This window comes from Bombina bombina, chromosome 2 (genome assembly GCF_027579735.1).
Source record: "Bombina bombina isolate aBomBom1 chromosome 2, aBomBom1.pri, whole genome shotgun sequence".
NCBI lineage: Eukaryota > Metazoa > Chordata > Amphibia > Anura > Bombinatoridae > Bombina > Bombina bombina.
Window position 1 is genome coordinate 357,040,690 of NC_069500.1, and position 17,802 is coordinate 357,058,491.

General features: G+C 39.4%; 1 protein-coding gene across 1 annotated transcript in view; it reads left to right on the plus strand.

Moving 5' to 3' along the window:
- Positions 1-17,802, plus strand: part of CFAP251 (cilia and flagella associated protein 251) — a 175,866-nt gene that overhangs the window by 33,255 nt on the left and 124,809 nt on the right. Inside the window, exon 10 of the mRNA XM_053699764.1 lies at positions 3,640-3,857. Within this exon, the coding sequence (XP_053555739.1) occupies positions 3,640-3,857 (218 nt within the window). The remainder of the gene's footprint in view (positions 1-3,639; positions 3,858-17,802) is intronic.

Below are 17,802 nucleotides of genomic sequence, written 5' to 3' on the forward strand. Positions count from 1 at the left end.
CATCAGCATTACAGACAGGATTATCCTCTTGAGCTCCCTCAGACAGGCTATCCCATGCTCCCTGCTTCTCTTCAAACAGGGTTCTCACATCCTCAGGTTCTTCAATTGATCACACAAATCTCTACTCTCCTCTTCTCAATCACAGCTGCAAATACCACCTTGCTGTGTGCGATTTACACGGATCACCATAACTGCCCCACATGATACTCATGTTTTAAGACAATTGGAAGAGAACGGTGGTGGCATTTAGACATGCAGAATAGGAGGATGTGCAAAATAACTTCTCAGCCCCATCTCTCCTCTTGCAGCTCTGCATTTTGGAACATGTAGTCCCCAGGTAAACAGTAGTAATCGGCAGAATGTCAGGGACAGAGCTAACAGGCACTTTCTATGCTTCTATGTCAACTAGCCAACAGTGTTTTTTTCACTCGTCAACATGCCGCACATAAAAAAAACCCTTATGAAGACAGAGACTGTGAGGCCTCTGATCCCATGGTGACGCAGGAACATAGGAACAAGGGGAACGAATGATCCACAATATGAAATAATCGCATTTTCATGTAAACTTTTTGAGGAGAATACGTGAATGAGCTTTGCGCAACATATTAGGGTTTTGTGTTGTTTTTTTCTATTTGTCTTCTCCATTAACTTCTATGGGGAATACAGGATTTGGCTGTTTGCATTACACTGCTTAACGCGCGTGCAAAATAAGTTATTTTTCAACTTGTAATAGCTACGCAACCCGAAATGCGAAAAAGCCATAACATGTGCAGTGTTTTCACAACTGATTTGCTGCGCAACTTGTAATCTTGCCCTGTGATTCTTAAAGTGAATGTAAACTTTGGTGAATGAAAGCCCGTTTAAAAAAAAAAAAAAAAAAATACTATTAAAAACAGGGGCCCTTTCAGTTTACAAAGCAGCCGTTTTGGTAAAAAAATTACCTTTTTTTCTATTCACAGCTAGAGCAGCTTCCCCCACCTAGAGATCCTCTATTTACACGTCAGCAATGACTAATCCTGCTTTCTCCAATCACAGCTTTCCCCCCAGGATAGTCATTGCCTGAGGCCATGCTGTGATTGGAGAAAGCAGGATTAGTCATTGCTGATGTGTGAATAGAGGATCTCTAGGTAGGGGAAGCTGTTATAGCAGTGAAAAGAAAAAACGGTAATTTCTTTTAACAAAACAGCTGCTTTATAAACTTTGCTGAATGAAAATGCCCCTGTTTTTAATAGTATTTTAAAAAAACGGGCTTTCATTCACCAAAGTTTGCCTTCACTTTAACTTGTTTACCTAGAAGTGCAAATTACTGATAGCTATGATACCCTTTATGAGGTTAATGATAAAGACCTCCTGTTAACTCTTAAGAACTTACCCTATTTTATTGATGGGCAAAATAAATAATATAAAGATGAATATCCTTTATCAGCTATTGCCCTTCCATACAGAAGTACATACCAAAAATATTTCATTAACACATTTGCTTGGAACAGCAAGAGGCCTATAGTGTTGCAAGGATTTCTTGTACTACCTGCTTTGTTACATTACCTTCAGCCTTTAATAGACCATAAAACATATTTTACATATAAATACTTATTACAATTGGACTCATCTAAAAGATAGAGCTTCCAAATATTTAGACAACCCTATAAATAATAATTTAAATCATAAGATAGGCTGATATTAATATCTTGCTCCTTCATCCCTTTTTAGTTAACCCCTTAACGACATACGTCGTACAGGGTACGTCTTGCACAAACTGGTCTTTAAAGACCAGCGACGTACCCTGTACGACGTTGGGGATTAAAGCGTCTGAAAGCGATCCTGATTGCTTCCAGTCGCTTTCCGGTTATTGCAGTAACATTTGTTCCCCATCCATTGCAGAAAGAGCCACTTTGGCTGCAATCGTTGGTGGGTGGGAACCGACGTGGTAGGCGGGTGGGTGGCCATCGATGACTTTCTGTCTGCAGAGTTGGGCGGGATCGTGGGCGGGGTAGCCGGGGGCGCGTGCACGGGGGGAGGCGGGCGGGCGCATGCACTGGGAGGGAGCGGGTGGGAACCATAACACTATGGAACAATTTTTTAAATTAAGTGGGAGAGAGGGGGAATACATTTTTTAAAATTAATAATCTAAGTGATCTGGGAGGGGGTGGGGGTTTAGTCTTGTGGGGGGAAGCTACACTACAGAAAAGTGGAAAAAAACATTTTTTTTGTAAACTGCCAGTACTTAAGATGGCGGAGACAATTGTGGGGTGGGGGAGGGAAGAGAGCTGTTTGGGAGGGATCAGGGGGTCTGATGTGTCAGTTGGGAGGCTGATCTCTACACTAAAGCTAAAATTAACCCTGCAAGCTCCCTACAAGCTCCCTAATTAACCCCTTCACTGCTAGACATAATACACGTGTGATGTGCAGCGGCATTTATCGGCCTTCTAATTACCAAAAAGCATCGCCAAAGCCCTATATGTCTGCTATTTCTGAACAAAGGGGATCCCAGAGAAGCAGTTACAACCATTTGTGCCATAATTGCACAAGCTGTTTGTAAATAATTTCAGTGAGAAACCTAAAATTGCGAAAAATTTTACTTTTTTTTAATTTTATCGCATTTGGCGGTGAAATGGTGGCATTAAATATAGAAAAATGGGCCTAGATCAATACTTGGGGTTGTCTACTACACTACATAAAGCTAAAATTAACTCTACAAGCTCCCTTCATGCTCCCTAATTAACCCCTTCACTGCTGGACATAATACATGTGTGGTGCGCAGTGGCATTTAGCAGCCTGCTAATTACCAAAAAGCAACACCAAAGCCATATAAGTCTGCTATTTTTGAACAAAGGGGATCCTAGAGAAGCATTTACAACCATTTATGCCATAATTGCACAAGTTGTTTGTAAATAATTTCTGTGAGAAACCTAATGTTTGTGAAAAAATTTGTGAAAAAGTGAACAATTTTTTTTATTTGATCGCATTTGGCGGTGAAATGGTGGCATGAAATATACCAAAATGGGCCTAGATCAATACTTTGGGATGTCTTCTAAAAAAATATATATACATGTCAAGGAATATTCAGGGATTCCTGAAAGATATCAGTGTTCCAATGTAACTAACGCTAATTTTGAAAAAAAAGTGGTTTGGATATTTATTGCCCTATAACTTGCAAAAAAAGCAAAGAACTTGTAAACATTGGGTATTTCTAAACTCAGGACAAAATTTAGAAACTATTTACCATGGTTGTTTTGTGGTGGTTGTAGATGTGTAACAGATTTTGTCGGTCAAAGTTAGAAAAAGTGTGGGTTTTTTCCATTTTTTCCTCATATTTTATAAAAAATTTTATAGTAAATTATAAGATATGATGAAAATAATTGTATCTTTAGAAAGTCAATTTAATGGCGTGAAAAACGGTATATAATATGTGTGGGTACAGTAAATGAGGAAGAGGAAAATTACAGCTAAACACAAACACTGCAGAAATGTAAAAATAGCCCTGGTCCTTAAGGGAAGGAAATTGAAAAATGGCCTTGTCCTTAAGGGGTTAAATAATATCTCTCTCTGTCTCTCTCTCTCTCTGTGTCTCTCTCTCTCTCTCTCTCTCTCTCTCTCTCTCACTGTATATACCAATAGAACATGTTTTCTCCTTTGCAGACATTTAATAAAATCGTGGGTGAGTTTAGCCAATCAGTTTTTGACTTTAGCGCAAAAAGAGCTATGACAGGAACCTTTGCAGGAAATCTTGTTGTCTGGGAGACCACCTGCCCTGCATCTACAAAGGGAAAGCTTTCCATACAACCACACAACAAGAAAGCATTAAAGCTAATGCACTTGCAGAAAGATGGCATTACTGTGCTCACTGTTCATGACAGGTAAGCATTTATTTCCCATAATTTTCATTAACTTTAAATGACTAACATTTGTTTTTTCTAACTTAGAGTAATAGAAAACAAAAATATTGAAAAGAAAATATAATTTTCCTTTGTGGCATAATTTTGATCTATAATAATGTGGTGGTCAAGAGACTTCCGGTGGGAGGAGCTTGGACACGGGAGCGAAAACCTGAGCGTCGCAACGCTGAGCTACTGAACTCTGAACAGGGATTCCGTTCTACCTAATTTAATAGGCGTTTCAACTGAAATGCAAAATATTACCATTGAGAGAATACATAGAATAGGGACAATCAGACAAAATGTGAATGGTAAAACATTACCTAGACCAGTTATCATGAAATGCCTTAATTATAAGGACAAGATCAACATACTTAAGGCCTATAAAAGTTTAGAGAGTACCCCATTTATAGAGGGAAACAGATTATTTATTTTCCTAGGCCTAGATTTGGAGTTCGGCGGTAAAAGGGCTGTTAACGCTCCGCGGGCTTTTTTCTGGCCGCACCATAAAATTAACTCTGGTATCGAGAGTTCAAACAAATGCTGCGTTAGGCTCCAAAAAAGGAGCGTAGAGCATTTTTACCGCAAATACAACTCTCGATACCAGAGTTGCTTACGGACGCGGCCGGCCTCAAAAACGTGCTCGTGCACGATTCCCCCATAGGAAACAATGGGGCTGTTTGAGCTGAAAAAAAACCTAACACCTGCAAAAAAGCAGCGTTCAGCTCCTAACGCAGCCCCATTGTTTCCTATGGGGAAACACTTCCTACGTCTGCACCTAACACTCTAACATGTACCCCGAGTCTAAACACCCCTAACCTTACACTTATTAACCCCTAATCTGCCGCCCCCGCTATCGCTGACCCCTGCATATTTTTTTAAACCCCTAATCTGCCGCTCCGTAAACCGCCGCCACCTACGTTATCCCTATGTACCCCTAATCTGCTACCCCTAACACCGCCGACCCCTATATTATATTTATTAACCCCTAACCTGCCCCCCACAACGTCGCCGACACCTGCCTACACTTATTAACCCCTAATCTGCCGAGCGGACCTGAGCGCTACTATAATAAAGTTATTAACCCCTAATCCGCCTCACTAACCCTATCATAAATAGTATTAACCCCTAATCTGCCCTCCCTAACATCGCCGACACCTAACTTCAATTATTAACCCCTAATCTGCCCTCCCTAACATCGCCGACACCTAACTTCAATTATTAACCCCTAATCTTCCGATCGGAGCTCACCGCTATTCTAATAAATGTATTAACCCCTAAAGCTAAGTCTAACCCTAACACTAACACCCCCCTAAGTTAAATATAATTTAAATCTAACGAAATAAATTAACTCTTATTAAATAAATTATTCCTATTTAAAGCTAAATACTTACCTGTAAAATAAATCCTAATATAGCTACAATATAAATTATAATTATATTATAGCTATTTTAGGATTAATATTTATTTTACAGGCAACTTTGTAATTATTTTAACCAGGTACAATAGCTATTAAATAGTTAAGAACTATTTAATAGTTACCTAGTTAAAATAATAACAAATTTACCTGTAAAATAAATCCTAACCTAAGTTATAATTAAACCTAACACTACCCTATCAATAAAATAATTAAATAAACTACCTACAATTACCTACAATTAACCTAACACTACACTATCAATAAATTAATTAAACACAATTCCTACAAATAAATACAATTAAATAAACTATCTAAAGTACAAAAAATAAAAAAGAACTAAGTTACAGAAAATAAAAAAATATTTACAAACATAAGAAAAATATTACAACAATTTTAAACTAATTACACCTACTCTAAGCCCCCTAATAAAATAACAAAGCCCCCCAAAATAAAAAATTCCCTACCCTATTCTAAATTAAAAAAGTTACAAGCTCTTTTACCTTACCAGCCCTGAACAGGGCCCTTTGCGGGGCATGCCCCAAGAAAATCAGCTCTTTTGCCTGTAAAAAAAAACATACAATACCCCCCCCCCAACATTACAACCCACCACCCACATACCCCTAATCTAACCCAAACCCCCTTAAAGAAACCTAACACTAAGCCCCTGAAGATCTTCCTACCTTGTCTTCACCATACCAGGTTCACCGATCCGTCCTGGCTCCAACATCTTCATCCAACCCAAGCGGGGGTTGGCGATCCATAATCCGGTCCAGAAGAGGCTCCAAAGTCTTCCTCCTATCCGGCAAGAAGAGGACATCCGGACCGGCAAACATCTTCTCCAAGCGGCATCTTCGATCTTCTTCCATCCGGAGCGAAGCGGCAGGATCCTGAAGACATCCAGCGCGGAACATCCATCCGGACCGACGACTGAACGACGAATGACTGTTCCTTTAAGGGACGTCATCCAAGATGGCGTCCCTCGAATTCCGATTGGCTGATAGGATTCTATCAGCCAATCGGAATTAAGGTAGGAATTTTCTGATTGGCTGATGGAATCAGCCAATCAGAATCTAGTTCAATCCGATTGGCCGATCCAATCAGCCAATCAGATTGAGCTCGCATTCTATTGGCTGATCGGAACAGCCAATAGAATGCGAGCTCAATCTGATTGGCTGATTGGATCAGCCAATCGGATTGAACTTGATTCTGATTGGCTGATTCCATCAGCCAATCAGAAAATTCCTACCTTAATTCCGATTGGCTGATAGAATCCTATCAGCCAATCGGAATTCGAGGGACGCCATCTTGGATGACGTCCCTTAAAGGAACAGTCATTCGTCGTTCAGTCGTCGGTCCGGATGGATGTTCCGCGCTGGATGTCTTCAGGATCCTGCCGCTTCGCTCCGGATGGAAGAAGATCGAAGATGCCGCTTGGAGAAGATGTTTGCCGGTCCGGATGTCCTCTTCTTGTCGGATAGGAGGAAGACTTTGGAGCCTCTTCTGGACCGGATTATGGATCGCCAACCCCCGCTTGGGTTGGATGAAGATGTTGGAGCCAGGACGGATCGGTGAACCTGGTATGGTGAAGACAAGGTAGGAAGATCTTCAGGGGCTTAGTGTTAGGTTTCTTTAAGGGGGTTTGGGTTAGATTAGGGGTATGTGGGTGGTGGGTTGTAATGTTGGGGGGGGTATTGTATGTTTTTTTTTACAGGCAAAAGAGCTGAAATTCTTGGGGCATGCCCCGCAAAGGGCCCTGTTCAGGGCTGGTAAGGTAAAAGAGCTTGTAACTTTTTTAATTTAGAATAGGGTAGGGAATTTTTTATTTTGGGGGGCTTTGTTATTTTATTAGGGGGCTTAGAGTAGGTGTAATTAGTTTAAAATTGTTGTAATATTTTTCTTATGTTTGTAAATATTTTTTTATTTTCTGTAACTTAGTTCTTTTTTATTTTTTGTACTTTAGATAGTTTATTTAATTGTATTTATTTGTAGGAATTGTGTTTAATTAATTTATTGATAGTGTAGTGTTAGGTTAATTGTAGGTAATTGTAGGTAGTTTATTTAATTATTTTATTGATAGGGTAGTGTTAGGTTTAATTATAACTTAGGTTAGGATTTATTTTACAGGTAAATTTGTTATTATTTTAACTAGGTAACTATTAAATAGTTCTTAACTATTTAATAGCTATTGTACCTGGTTAAAATAATTACAAAGTTGCCTGTAAAATAAATATTAATCCTAAAATAGCTATAATATAATTATAATTTATATTGTAGCTATATTAGGATTTATTTTACAGGTAAGTATTTAGCTTTAAATAGGAATAATTTATTTAATAAGAGTTAATTTATTTCGTTAGATTTAAATTATATTTAACTTAGGGGGGTGTTAGTGTTAGGGTTAGACTTAGCTTTAGGGGTTAATACATTTATTAGAATAGCGGTGAGCTCCGGTCGGCAGATTAGGGGTTAATAATTGAAGTTAGGTGTCGGCGATGTTAGGGAGGGCAGATTAGGGGTTAATACTATTTATGATAGGGTTAGTGAGGCGGATTAGGGGTTAATACATTTATTATAGTAGCGCTCAGGTCCGCTCGGCAGATTAGGGGTTAATAAGTGTAGGCAGGTGTCGGCGACGTTGTGGGGGGCAAGTTAGGGGTTAAGAAATATAATATAGGGGTCGGCGGTGTTAGGGGTAGCAGATTAGGGGTACATAGGGATAACGTAGGTGGCGGCGATTTGCGGTCGGAAGATTAGGGGTTAATTATTTTAAGTAGCTTGCGGCGACGTTGTGGGGGGCAAGTTAGGGGTTAAGAAATATAATATAGGGGTCGGCGGGGTTAGGGGCAGCAGATTAGGGGTACATAAGTATAACGTAGGTGGCGGTCGGCAGATTAGGGGTTAAAAATTTAAATAGAGTGGCGGCGATGTGGGGGGACCTCGGTTTAGGGGTACATAGGTAGTTTATGGGTGTTAGTGTACTTTAGGGTACAGTAGTTAAGAGCTTTATAAACCGGCGTTAGCCAGAAAGCTCTTAACTCCTGCTATTTTCAGGCGGCTGGAATCTTGTCGTTAGAGCTCTAACGCTCACTTCAGAAACGACTCTAAATACCAGCGTTAGAAAGATCCCATTGAAAAGATAGGCTACGCAAATGGCGTAGGGGGATCTGCGGTATGGAAAAGTCGCGGCTGAAAAGTGAGCGTTAGACCCTTTAATCACTGACTCCAAATACCAGCGGGCGGACAAAACCAGCGTTAGGAGCCTCTAACGCTGGTTTTGACGGCTACCGCCGAACTCCAAATCTAGGCCCAAGACTTTTCGACTGATACTGCAAATAGGAGAAGAGCATTGAGCCCTCTCTGTACCTCCTTGAGTGCTAACGACGGCTCTGAGCCGTCGCAGAGCTTCCCACTAAGGTGCTAACGAAGGGGGGTAGTTATCAAGCCGTCAACCTCAAATACGCTGGAATTCCGCAGCGTATTTGTGGCGAGGCTGATTCGCCTTAGTTATCAAAGGCTCGAGACCGGCAAAAGTAGAATTTTGTGACGTAAACTTCGATCCGCCGGACTCAGTCCGACACAGATCGATTCTTACGTCACTCCAGATGTTCCGCACACAAGTGCGGCACAATCTCACTACTTTCTTTCATGTAATTAGCAAGAGTCCATGAGCTAGTGACGTATGGGATATACATTCCTACCAGGAGGGGCAAAGTTTCCCAAACCTTAAAATGCCTATAAATACACCCCTCACCACACCCACAATTCAGTTTTTACAAACTTTGCCTCCGATGGAGGTGGTGAAGTAAGTTTGTGCTAGATTCTACGTTGATATGCGCTCCGCAGCAAGTTGGAGCCCGCTTTTCCTCTCAGCGTGTAGTGAATGTCAGAGGGATGTGAGGAGAGTATTGCCTATTTGAATGCAGTGATCTCCTTCTACGGGGTCTATTTCATAGGTTCTCTGTTATCGGTCGTAGAGATTCATCTCTTACCTCCCTTTTCAGATCAACGATATACTCTTATATATACCATTACCTCTGCTGATTCTCGTTTCAGTACTGGTTTGGCTTACTACAAACATGTAGATGAGTGTCCTGGGGTAAGTAAATCTTATTTTCTGTGACACTCTAAGCTATGGTTGGGCACTTTGTTTATAAAGTTCTAAATATATGTATTCAAACATTTATTTGCCTTGACTCAGAATGTTCAACATTCCTTATTTTTCAGACAGTCAGTTTCATATTTGGGATAAATGCATTTGTTTCAATCATTTTTTCTTACCTTAAAAAATTTGACTTTTTCCCTGTGGGCTGTTAGGCTCGCGGGGGCAGAAAATGCTTCATTTTATTGCGTCATTCTTGGCGCGGACTTTTTTGGCGCAAAATTTTTTTTCTGTTTCCGGCGTCATACGTGTCGCCGGAAGTTGCGTCATTTTTTGACGTTTTTTTGCGTCAAGAATGTCGGCGTTCCGGATGTGGCGTCATTTTTGGCGCCAAAAGCATTTAGGCGCCAAATAATGTGGGAGTCTTTTTTGGCGCTAAAAAATATGGGCGTCATTTTTGTCTCCACATTATTTAAGTCTCATTATTTATCGCTTCTGGTTGCTAGAAGCTTGTTCACTGGCATTTTTTTCCCATTCCTGAAACTGTCATTTAAGGAATTTGATCAATTTTGCTTTATATGTTGTTTTTTTCTTTTACATATTGCAAGATGTTCCACGTTGCAACTGAGTCAGAAGATACTTCAGGAAAATCACTGCCCAGTGCTGGAGCTACCAAGCTAAGTGTATCTGCTATAAACTTTTGGTATCTGTTTCTCCAGCTGTTGTTTGTATTGCATGTCATGTCAAACTTATTAATGCAGATAAAATTTCCTTTAGTACTGTTACATTACCTGTTGCTGTTCCGTCAACATCTAATTTTCAGAGTGTTCCTGATAACATAAGAGATTTAATTTTTAAATCCATTAAGAAGGCTATGTCTGTTATTTCTCCTTCTAGTATACATAAAAGTCTTTTAAAACTTCTCTTTTTTCAGATGAATTTTTAAATGAACATCATCATTCTGATACTGATAATGGTTCTTCTGGTTCAGAGGTTTCTGTCTCAGAGGTTGATGCTGATAAATCTTTGTATTTGTTCAAGATGGAATTTATTCGTTCTTTACTTAAAGAAGTATTATTTGCATTAGAAATAGAGGATTCTGGTCCTCTTGATACTAAATGTAAACGTTTAAATAAGGTTTTTAAATCTCCTGTAGTTATTCCAGAAGTGTTTAATCTCCCTGATGCTATTTCTTAAGTAATTTCCAGGGAATGGAATAATTTGGGTAATTTATTTACTCCTTCTAGACGTTTAAGCAATTATATCCTATGCCATCTGACAGATTAGAGTTTTTTGGGACAAAAATCCCTAAGGTTATGGGGCTGTCTCTACTCCTGCTAATGTACTACTATTCCTACGGCAGATAGTACTTCATTTAAGGATCCTTTAGATAGGAAAATTGAATCCTTTCTAAGAAAAGCTTACTTATGTTCAGGTAATCTTCTTAGACCTGCTATATCTTTAGCGGATGTTGCTGCAGCTTCAACTTTTTGGTTAGAAGCTTTAGCGCAACAAGTAACAGATCATAATTTTATAGCATTATTATTATTCTATAACATGCTAATAATGTTATTGGTGATACCATCTTTTGATATCATTAGAGTTGATGTCAGGTATATGTCTCTAGCTATTTTAGCTAGAAAAGCTTTATGGATTAAACTTGGAATGCTGATATGTCTTCTAAGTCAACTTTGCTTTCCCTTTCTTTCCAGGGTAAATAATCATTTTCGTTCCTTTCCTCACAACAAGGAACAAAAGCCTGATCCTTCATCCTCAGGAGCGGTATCAGTATGGAAACTATTTCCAGTTTGGAATATATCCAAGCCTTATAGAAACCTATAGCCAGCTCCTAAGTACCTATGAAGGTGCGGCCCTTATTCCAGCTCAGCTGGTATGGGGCAGATTACGTTTTCTTCAAAGAAATTTGGATCAATTCCGTTCTCAATCTCTGGTTTCAGAACATTGTTTCAGAAAGGTACAGAATTGGCTTCAAGTTAAGGCCTCCTGCTAAGAGATTTTTTTCTTTCCCGTGTCCCAGTTAACACAGCAAGGCTCAGCATTTCTGAAATGTGTTTCAGATCTAGAGTTGGCTGGAGTAATTATGCCAGTTCCAGTTCTGGAACAGGGGCTGGGGTTTTATTTTATCTCTTCATTGTACCAAAGAAGGTCAATTCCTTCAGACCAGTTCCGGATCTATCATTATTGAATCGTTATGTTAGGATACCAACATTCAAGATGGTTACTGTAGGACTATCCTGCCTTTTGTTTAGCAAGGGCATTATATGTCTACAATAGATTTACAGGATGTGTATCTGCATATTCCGATTCATCCAGATCACTTTTAGTGTCTGAGATTCTCTTTTTAGACAAGCATTACCAGTTTTGTGGCTCTACCGTTTGGTCTAGCCTCAGTTCCAAGAATTTTTTTCAAAGGTTCTCGGTGCCCTTCTTTCTGTAATCAGAGAACAGGGTTTTGGTATTTCATTATTTGGACGATATCTTGGTACTTGCTCAGTCTTCTCATTTTCGAAGAATCTCATACGAATCGACTTGTGTTGTTTCTTCAAGTTCATGGTTGGAGGATCAATTTACCAATCAGTTCATTGATTCCTCAGACAAGGGTAACCTTTTTAGGTTTCTAGATAGATTCAGTGTCTATGACTCTGTCCTTGTCAGACAAGAGAAGTTTAACATTGATATCAGCTTGTCAAAACCTTCAGTCACAATCATTCCCTTTGGTAGCCTTATGCATGGAAATGTTAGGTCTTAGGACTGCCGCATCAGATGCGATCTCCTTTGCTCGTTTTCACATGCGACCTCTTCAGCTCTGTATGCTGAACCAATGGTGCAGGGATTACTCAAAGATATCTCAATTAATATCTTTAGACCGATTTTACGACACTCTCTGACATGGTGGACAGATCACCATCGTTTAGTTCAGGGGGCTTCTTTGTTCTTCCGACCTGGACTATAATCTCAACAGATGCAAGTCTTACAGGTTGGGGAGCTGTGTGGGGGTATCTGACGGCACAAGGGGTTTGGGAATCTCAGGAGGTGAGATTTCCGATCAATATTTTGGAACTCCGTGCAATTTTCAGAGCTCTTCAGTCTTGGCCTCTTCTGAAGAGAGAGTTGTTCATTTGTTTTCAGATAGACAATGTCACAACTGTGGCATACATCAATCATCAAGGAGGGACTCACAGTCCTCTGGCTATGAAAGAAGTATCTCGAATTTTGGTTTGGGCGGAATCCAGCTCCTGTCTAATCTCTGCGGTTCATATCCCAGGTATGGACAATTGGAAAGCGGATTATCTCAGTCGCCAAACGTTGCACTTGGGCGAATGGTCTCTTCACCCAGAGGTATTTCCTCAGATTGTTCAAATGTGGGAACTCCCAGAAATAGATCTGATGGCTTCTCATCTCAACAAGAAACTTCCCTGGTATCTGTCCGGATCCCGGGATCCTCGGGCGGAGGCAGTGGATGCATTTTTTACTTCCTTGGAAGTATCATCCTGCCTATATCTTTCCGCCTCTAGTTTTTCTTCCAAGAGTAATCTCCAAGATTCTGAAGGAATGCTCGTTTGTTCTGCTGGTAGGTCCGGCATGGCCTCACAGGTTTTGGTATGCGGATCTGGTCCGGATGGCCTCTTGCCAACCGTGGACTCTTCCGTTAAGACCAGACCTTCTGTCGCAAGGTCCTTTTTTCCATCAGGATCTGAAATCCTTAAATTTAAAGGTATGGAGATTGAACGCTTGATTCTGGGTCAAAGAGGTTTCTCTGACTCTGTGATTAATACTATGTTACAGGCGCGTAAATCTGTATCTAGAGAGATATATTATAGAGTCTGGAAGACTTATATTTCTTGGTGTCTTTCTCATCATTTTTTGGCATTCTTTTAGAATACCGAGAATTTTACAGTTTCTTCAGGATGGTTTAGATAAGGGTTTGTCCGCAAGTTCCTTGAAAGGTCAAATCTCTGCTCTTTCTGTTCTTTTTCATAGAAAGATTGCTATTCTTCCTGATATTCATTGTTTTGTACAAGCTTTGGTTCGTATAAAACCTGTCATTAAGTCAATTTCTCCTCTTTGGAGTTTGAATTTGGTTCTGGGGGCTCTTCAAGTTCCTCCGTTTGAACCTATGCATTCATTGGACATTAAATTACTTTCTTGGAAAGTTTTGTTCCTTTTGGCAATCTCTTCTGCCAGAAGAATTTCTGAATTATCTGCTCTTTCTTGTGAGTCTCCTTTTCTGATTTTTCATCAGGATAAGGCGGTGTTGCGAACTTCTTTTGATTTTTTACCTAAAGTTGTGAATTCCAACAACATTAGTAGAGAATTTGTGGTTCCTTCATTATGTCCTAATCCTAAGAATTCTAGGGAGAAATCGTTGCATTCTTTGGATGTTGTTAGAGTTTTGAAATATTATGTTGAAGCTACTAAGTCTTTCCGTAAGACTTCTAGTTTATTTGTTATCTTTTCCGGTTCTAGAAAAGGCCAGAAAGCTTCTGCCATTTCTTTGGCATCTTGGTTGAAATCTTTATTTCATCATGCTTATGTCGAGTCGGGTAAAACTCCGCCTCTAAGGATTACAGTTCATTTTACTAGTTCAGTTTCTACTTCCTGGGCGTTTAGGAATGAAGCTTCGATTGATCAGATTTGCAAAGCAGCAACTTGGTCCTCTTTGCATACTTTTTCTAAATTCTACCATTTTGATGTGTTTTCTTCTTCTGAAGCAGTTTTTGGTGGAAAAGTACTTCTGGCAGTGGTTTCAGTTTGAATCTTCTGCTTATGTTTTTCATTAAACTTTATTTTGGGTGTGGATTATTTTCAGCAGGAATTGGCTGTCTTTATTTTATCCCTCCCTCTCTAGTGACTCTTGTGTGGAAAGATCCACATCTTGGGTAGTCATTATCCCATACGTCACTAGCTCATGGACTCTTGCTAATTACATGAAAGAAAACATAATTTATGTAAGAACTTACCTGATAAATTCATTTCTTTCATATTAGCAAGAGTCCATGAGGCCCGCCCTTTTTTTGTGGTGGTTATGATTTTTTTGTATAAAGCACAATTATTCCAATTCCTTATTTTATATGCTTTCGCACTTTTTTCTTATCACCCCACTTCTTGGCTATTCGTTAAACTGAATTGTGGGTGTGGTGAGGGGTGTATTTATAGGCATTTTAAGGTTTGGGAAACTTTGCCCCTCCTGGTAGGAATGTATATCCCATACGTCACTAGCTCATGGACTCTTGCTAATATGAAAGAAATGAATTTATCAGGTAAGTTCTTACATAAATTATGTTTTTGCTAGTTATCAAATGACTAGCAGGTACGCTCGGCACTTTTACGGCCCAGCGTACCTGGTTTTCAAACCGCCACCCCTGGAGGCGGCGGATCCCATAGGAATCAATGGGAGTCTGACCATAGCGAAAGTACAAGTTCGCTGCTGACAGACATCCCATTGATTTCCATGGAAGCTATCTACACCTGACATCCTAACATGTACCTCGAGTCTAAACACCCCTAATCTGTCCCCCCTACACCGCCGCAACTAAATAAAGTTATTACCCCCTAAACCGCCGCTCCCGGAGCCCACCACAACCTACTCTATACATATTAACCCCTAAACCGCCGCTCCCGGAGCCCACCGCAACTATAATAAACGTATTAACCCCTAAACCGCCGCTCCCTCAACCCGCCGCAACCTATATTAAACTTATTAACCCCTAATCTGCCCCCCCCTACACCGTCGCCACCTATAATAAATTTATTAACCCCTATCCTGCCCCCCACTATGCCGCCGCCACTGTAATAAAATTATCAACCCCTAAACCTAAGTCTAACACTAACCCTAACACCCCCCTAACTTAAATATTAATTAAATAAATCTAAATAATATTTCTATTATTAACTAAATTAATCCTATTTAAAACTAAATACTTACCTTTAAAATAAACCCTAATATAGCTACAATATAAATAATAATTATATTGTAGCTATCTTAGGATTTATTTTTATTTTACAGGCAACTTTCAATTTATTTTAACTAGGTACAATAGCTATTAAATAGTTATTAACTATTTAATAGCTTACCCTGCTAAAATAAACTGAAATTTACCTGTAAAATAAATCCTAACCTAAGTTACAATTACACCTAACACTACACTATACTTTAATAAATTATTCCTATTTAAAACTAAATACTTACCTGTAAAATAAACCCTAATATAGCTACAATATAAATAATAATTATATTGTAGCTATCTTAGGATTTATATTTATTTTACAGGTAACTTTGTATTTATTTTAGCTAGTTAGTAGAATAGTTATTAAATAGTTATTAACTATTTAATAACTACCTAGCTAAAAGAAATACAAAATTACCTGTAAAATAAATCCTAACCTAAGTTACAATTAAACCTAATACTACACTATCATTAAATTAATTAAATAAACTACCTACAAATAACTACAATTACATAAACTAACTAAAGTACAAAAAATAAAAAAAGCTAAGTTACAAAAAATAAAAAAATAAGTTACAAACATTTTAAAAGTATTACAACAATTTTAAGCTACTTACACCTAATCTAAGCCCCCTAATAAAATAACAAACCCCCCCAAAATAAAAAAATGCCCTACCCTATTCTAAATTAAATAAAGTTCAAAGCTCTTTTACCTTACCAGCCCTTAAAAGGGCCATTTGTGGGGGCATGCCCCAAAAAGTTCAGCTCTTTTGCCTGTAAAAGAAAAATACAACCCCCCCCCAACATTAAAACCCACCACCCACATACCCCTAATCTAACCCAAACCCCCTTACAAAAACCTAACACTAATCCCCTGAAGATCATCCTACCTTGAGTCGTCTTCACTCAGCCGAGCAGCGATGGAACCGAAGTGGACATCCCGAGCGGAAGAAGTTAATCCTCCAAGCGGCGCTGAAGAAATCTTCCATCCGATGAAGTCATCATCCAGGCGGCGCTGAAGAAGTCTTCGATCCGGGCGATGTCATCTTCCAAGAGGTGCTGAAGAGGTCTTCTATCCGGGCGATGTCATCTTCCAAGCCGGGTCTTGAATCTTCCTCCCGCCGACGCGGAACATCCTTCTTCACCGACGGACTACGACGAATGAAGGCTCCTTTAAGGGACTTCATCCAAGATGGCGTCCCCTCAATTCCGATTGGCTGATAGGATTCTATCAGCCAATCGGAATTAAGGTAGGAAAAATCTGATTGGCTGATGGAATCAGCCAATCAGATTCAAGTTCAATCCGATTGGCTGATCCAATCAGCCAATCAGATTGAGCTTGCATTCTATTGGCTGATCGGAACAGCCAATAGAATGTGAGCTCAATCTGATTGGCTGATTCCATCAGCCAATCAGATTTTTCCTACCTGAATTCCGATTGGCTGATAGAATCCTATCAGCCAATCGGAATTGAGGGGACGCCATCTTGGATGACGTCCCGTAAAGGAGCCTTCATTCGTCGTAGTCCGTCGGTGAAGAAGGATGTTCCGCGACGGCGGGAGGAAGATTCAAGACCCGGCTTGGAAGATGACATCGCCCGTATAGAAGACCTCTTCAGCGCCTCTTGGAAGATGACATCGCCCGGATCGAAGACTTCTTCAGCTCCGCCTGGATGATGACTTCATCGGATGGAAGATTTCTTCAGCGCCGCTTGGAGGATTAACTTCTTCCGCTCCGGATGTCCACTTCGGTTCCATCGCTGCTCGGCTGAGTGAAGACGACTCAAGGTAGGATGATCTTCAGGGGATTAGTGTTAGGTTTTTGTAAGGGGGGTTTGGGTTAGATTAGGGGTATGTGGGTGGTGGGTTTTAATGTTGGGGGGGGGTTGTATTTTTCTTTTACAGGCAAAAGAGCTGAACTTTTTGGGGCATGCCCCCACAAATGGCCCTTTTAAGGGCTGGTAAGGTAAAAGAGCTTTGAACTTTATTTAATTTAGAATAGGGTAGGGCATTTTTTTATTTTGGGGGGGTTTGTTATTTTATTAGGGGGCTTAGATTAGGTGTAAGTAGCTTAAAATTGTTGTAATATTTTTAAAATGTTTGTAACTTATTTTTTTATTTTTTGTAACTTAGCTTTTTTTATTTTTTGTACTTTAGTTAGTTTATGTAATTGTATTTAATTGTAGTTATTTGTAGGTAGTTTATTTAATTAATTTAATGATAGTGTAGTATTAGGTTTAATTGTAACTTAGGTTAGGATTTATTTTAGAGGTAATTTTGTATTTCTTTTAGCTAGGTAGTTATTAAATAGTTAATAACTATTTAATAACTATTCTAACTAGCTAAAATAAATACAAAGTTACCTGTAAAATAAATATAAATCCTAAGATAGCTACAATATAATTATTATTTTTATTGTAGCTATATTAGGGTTTATTTT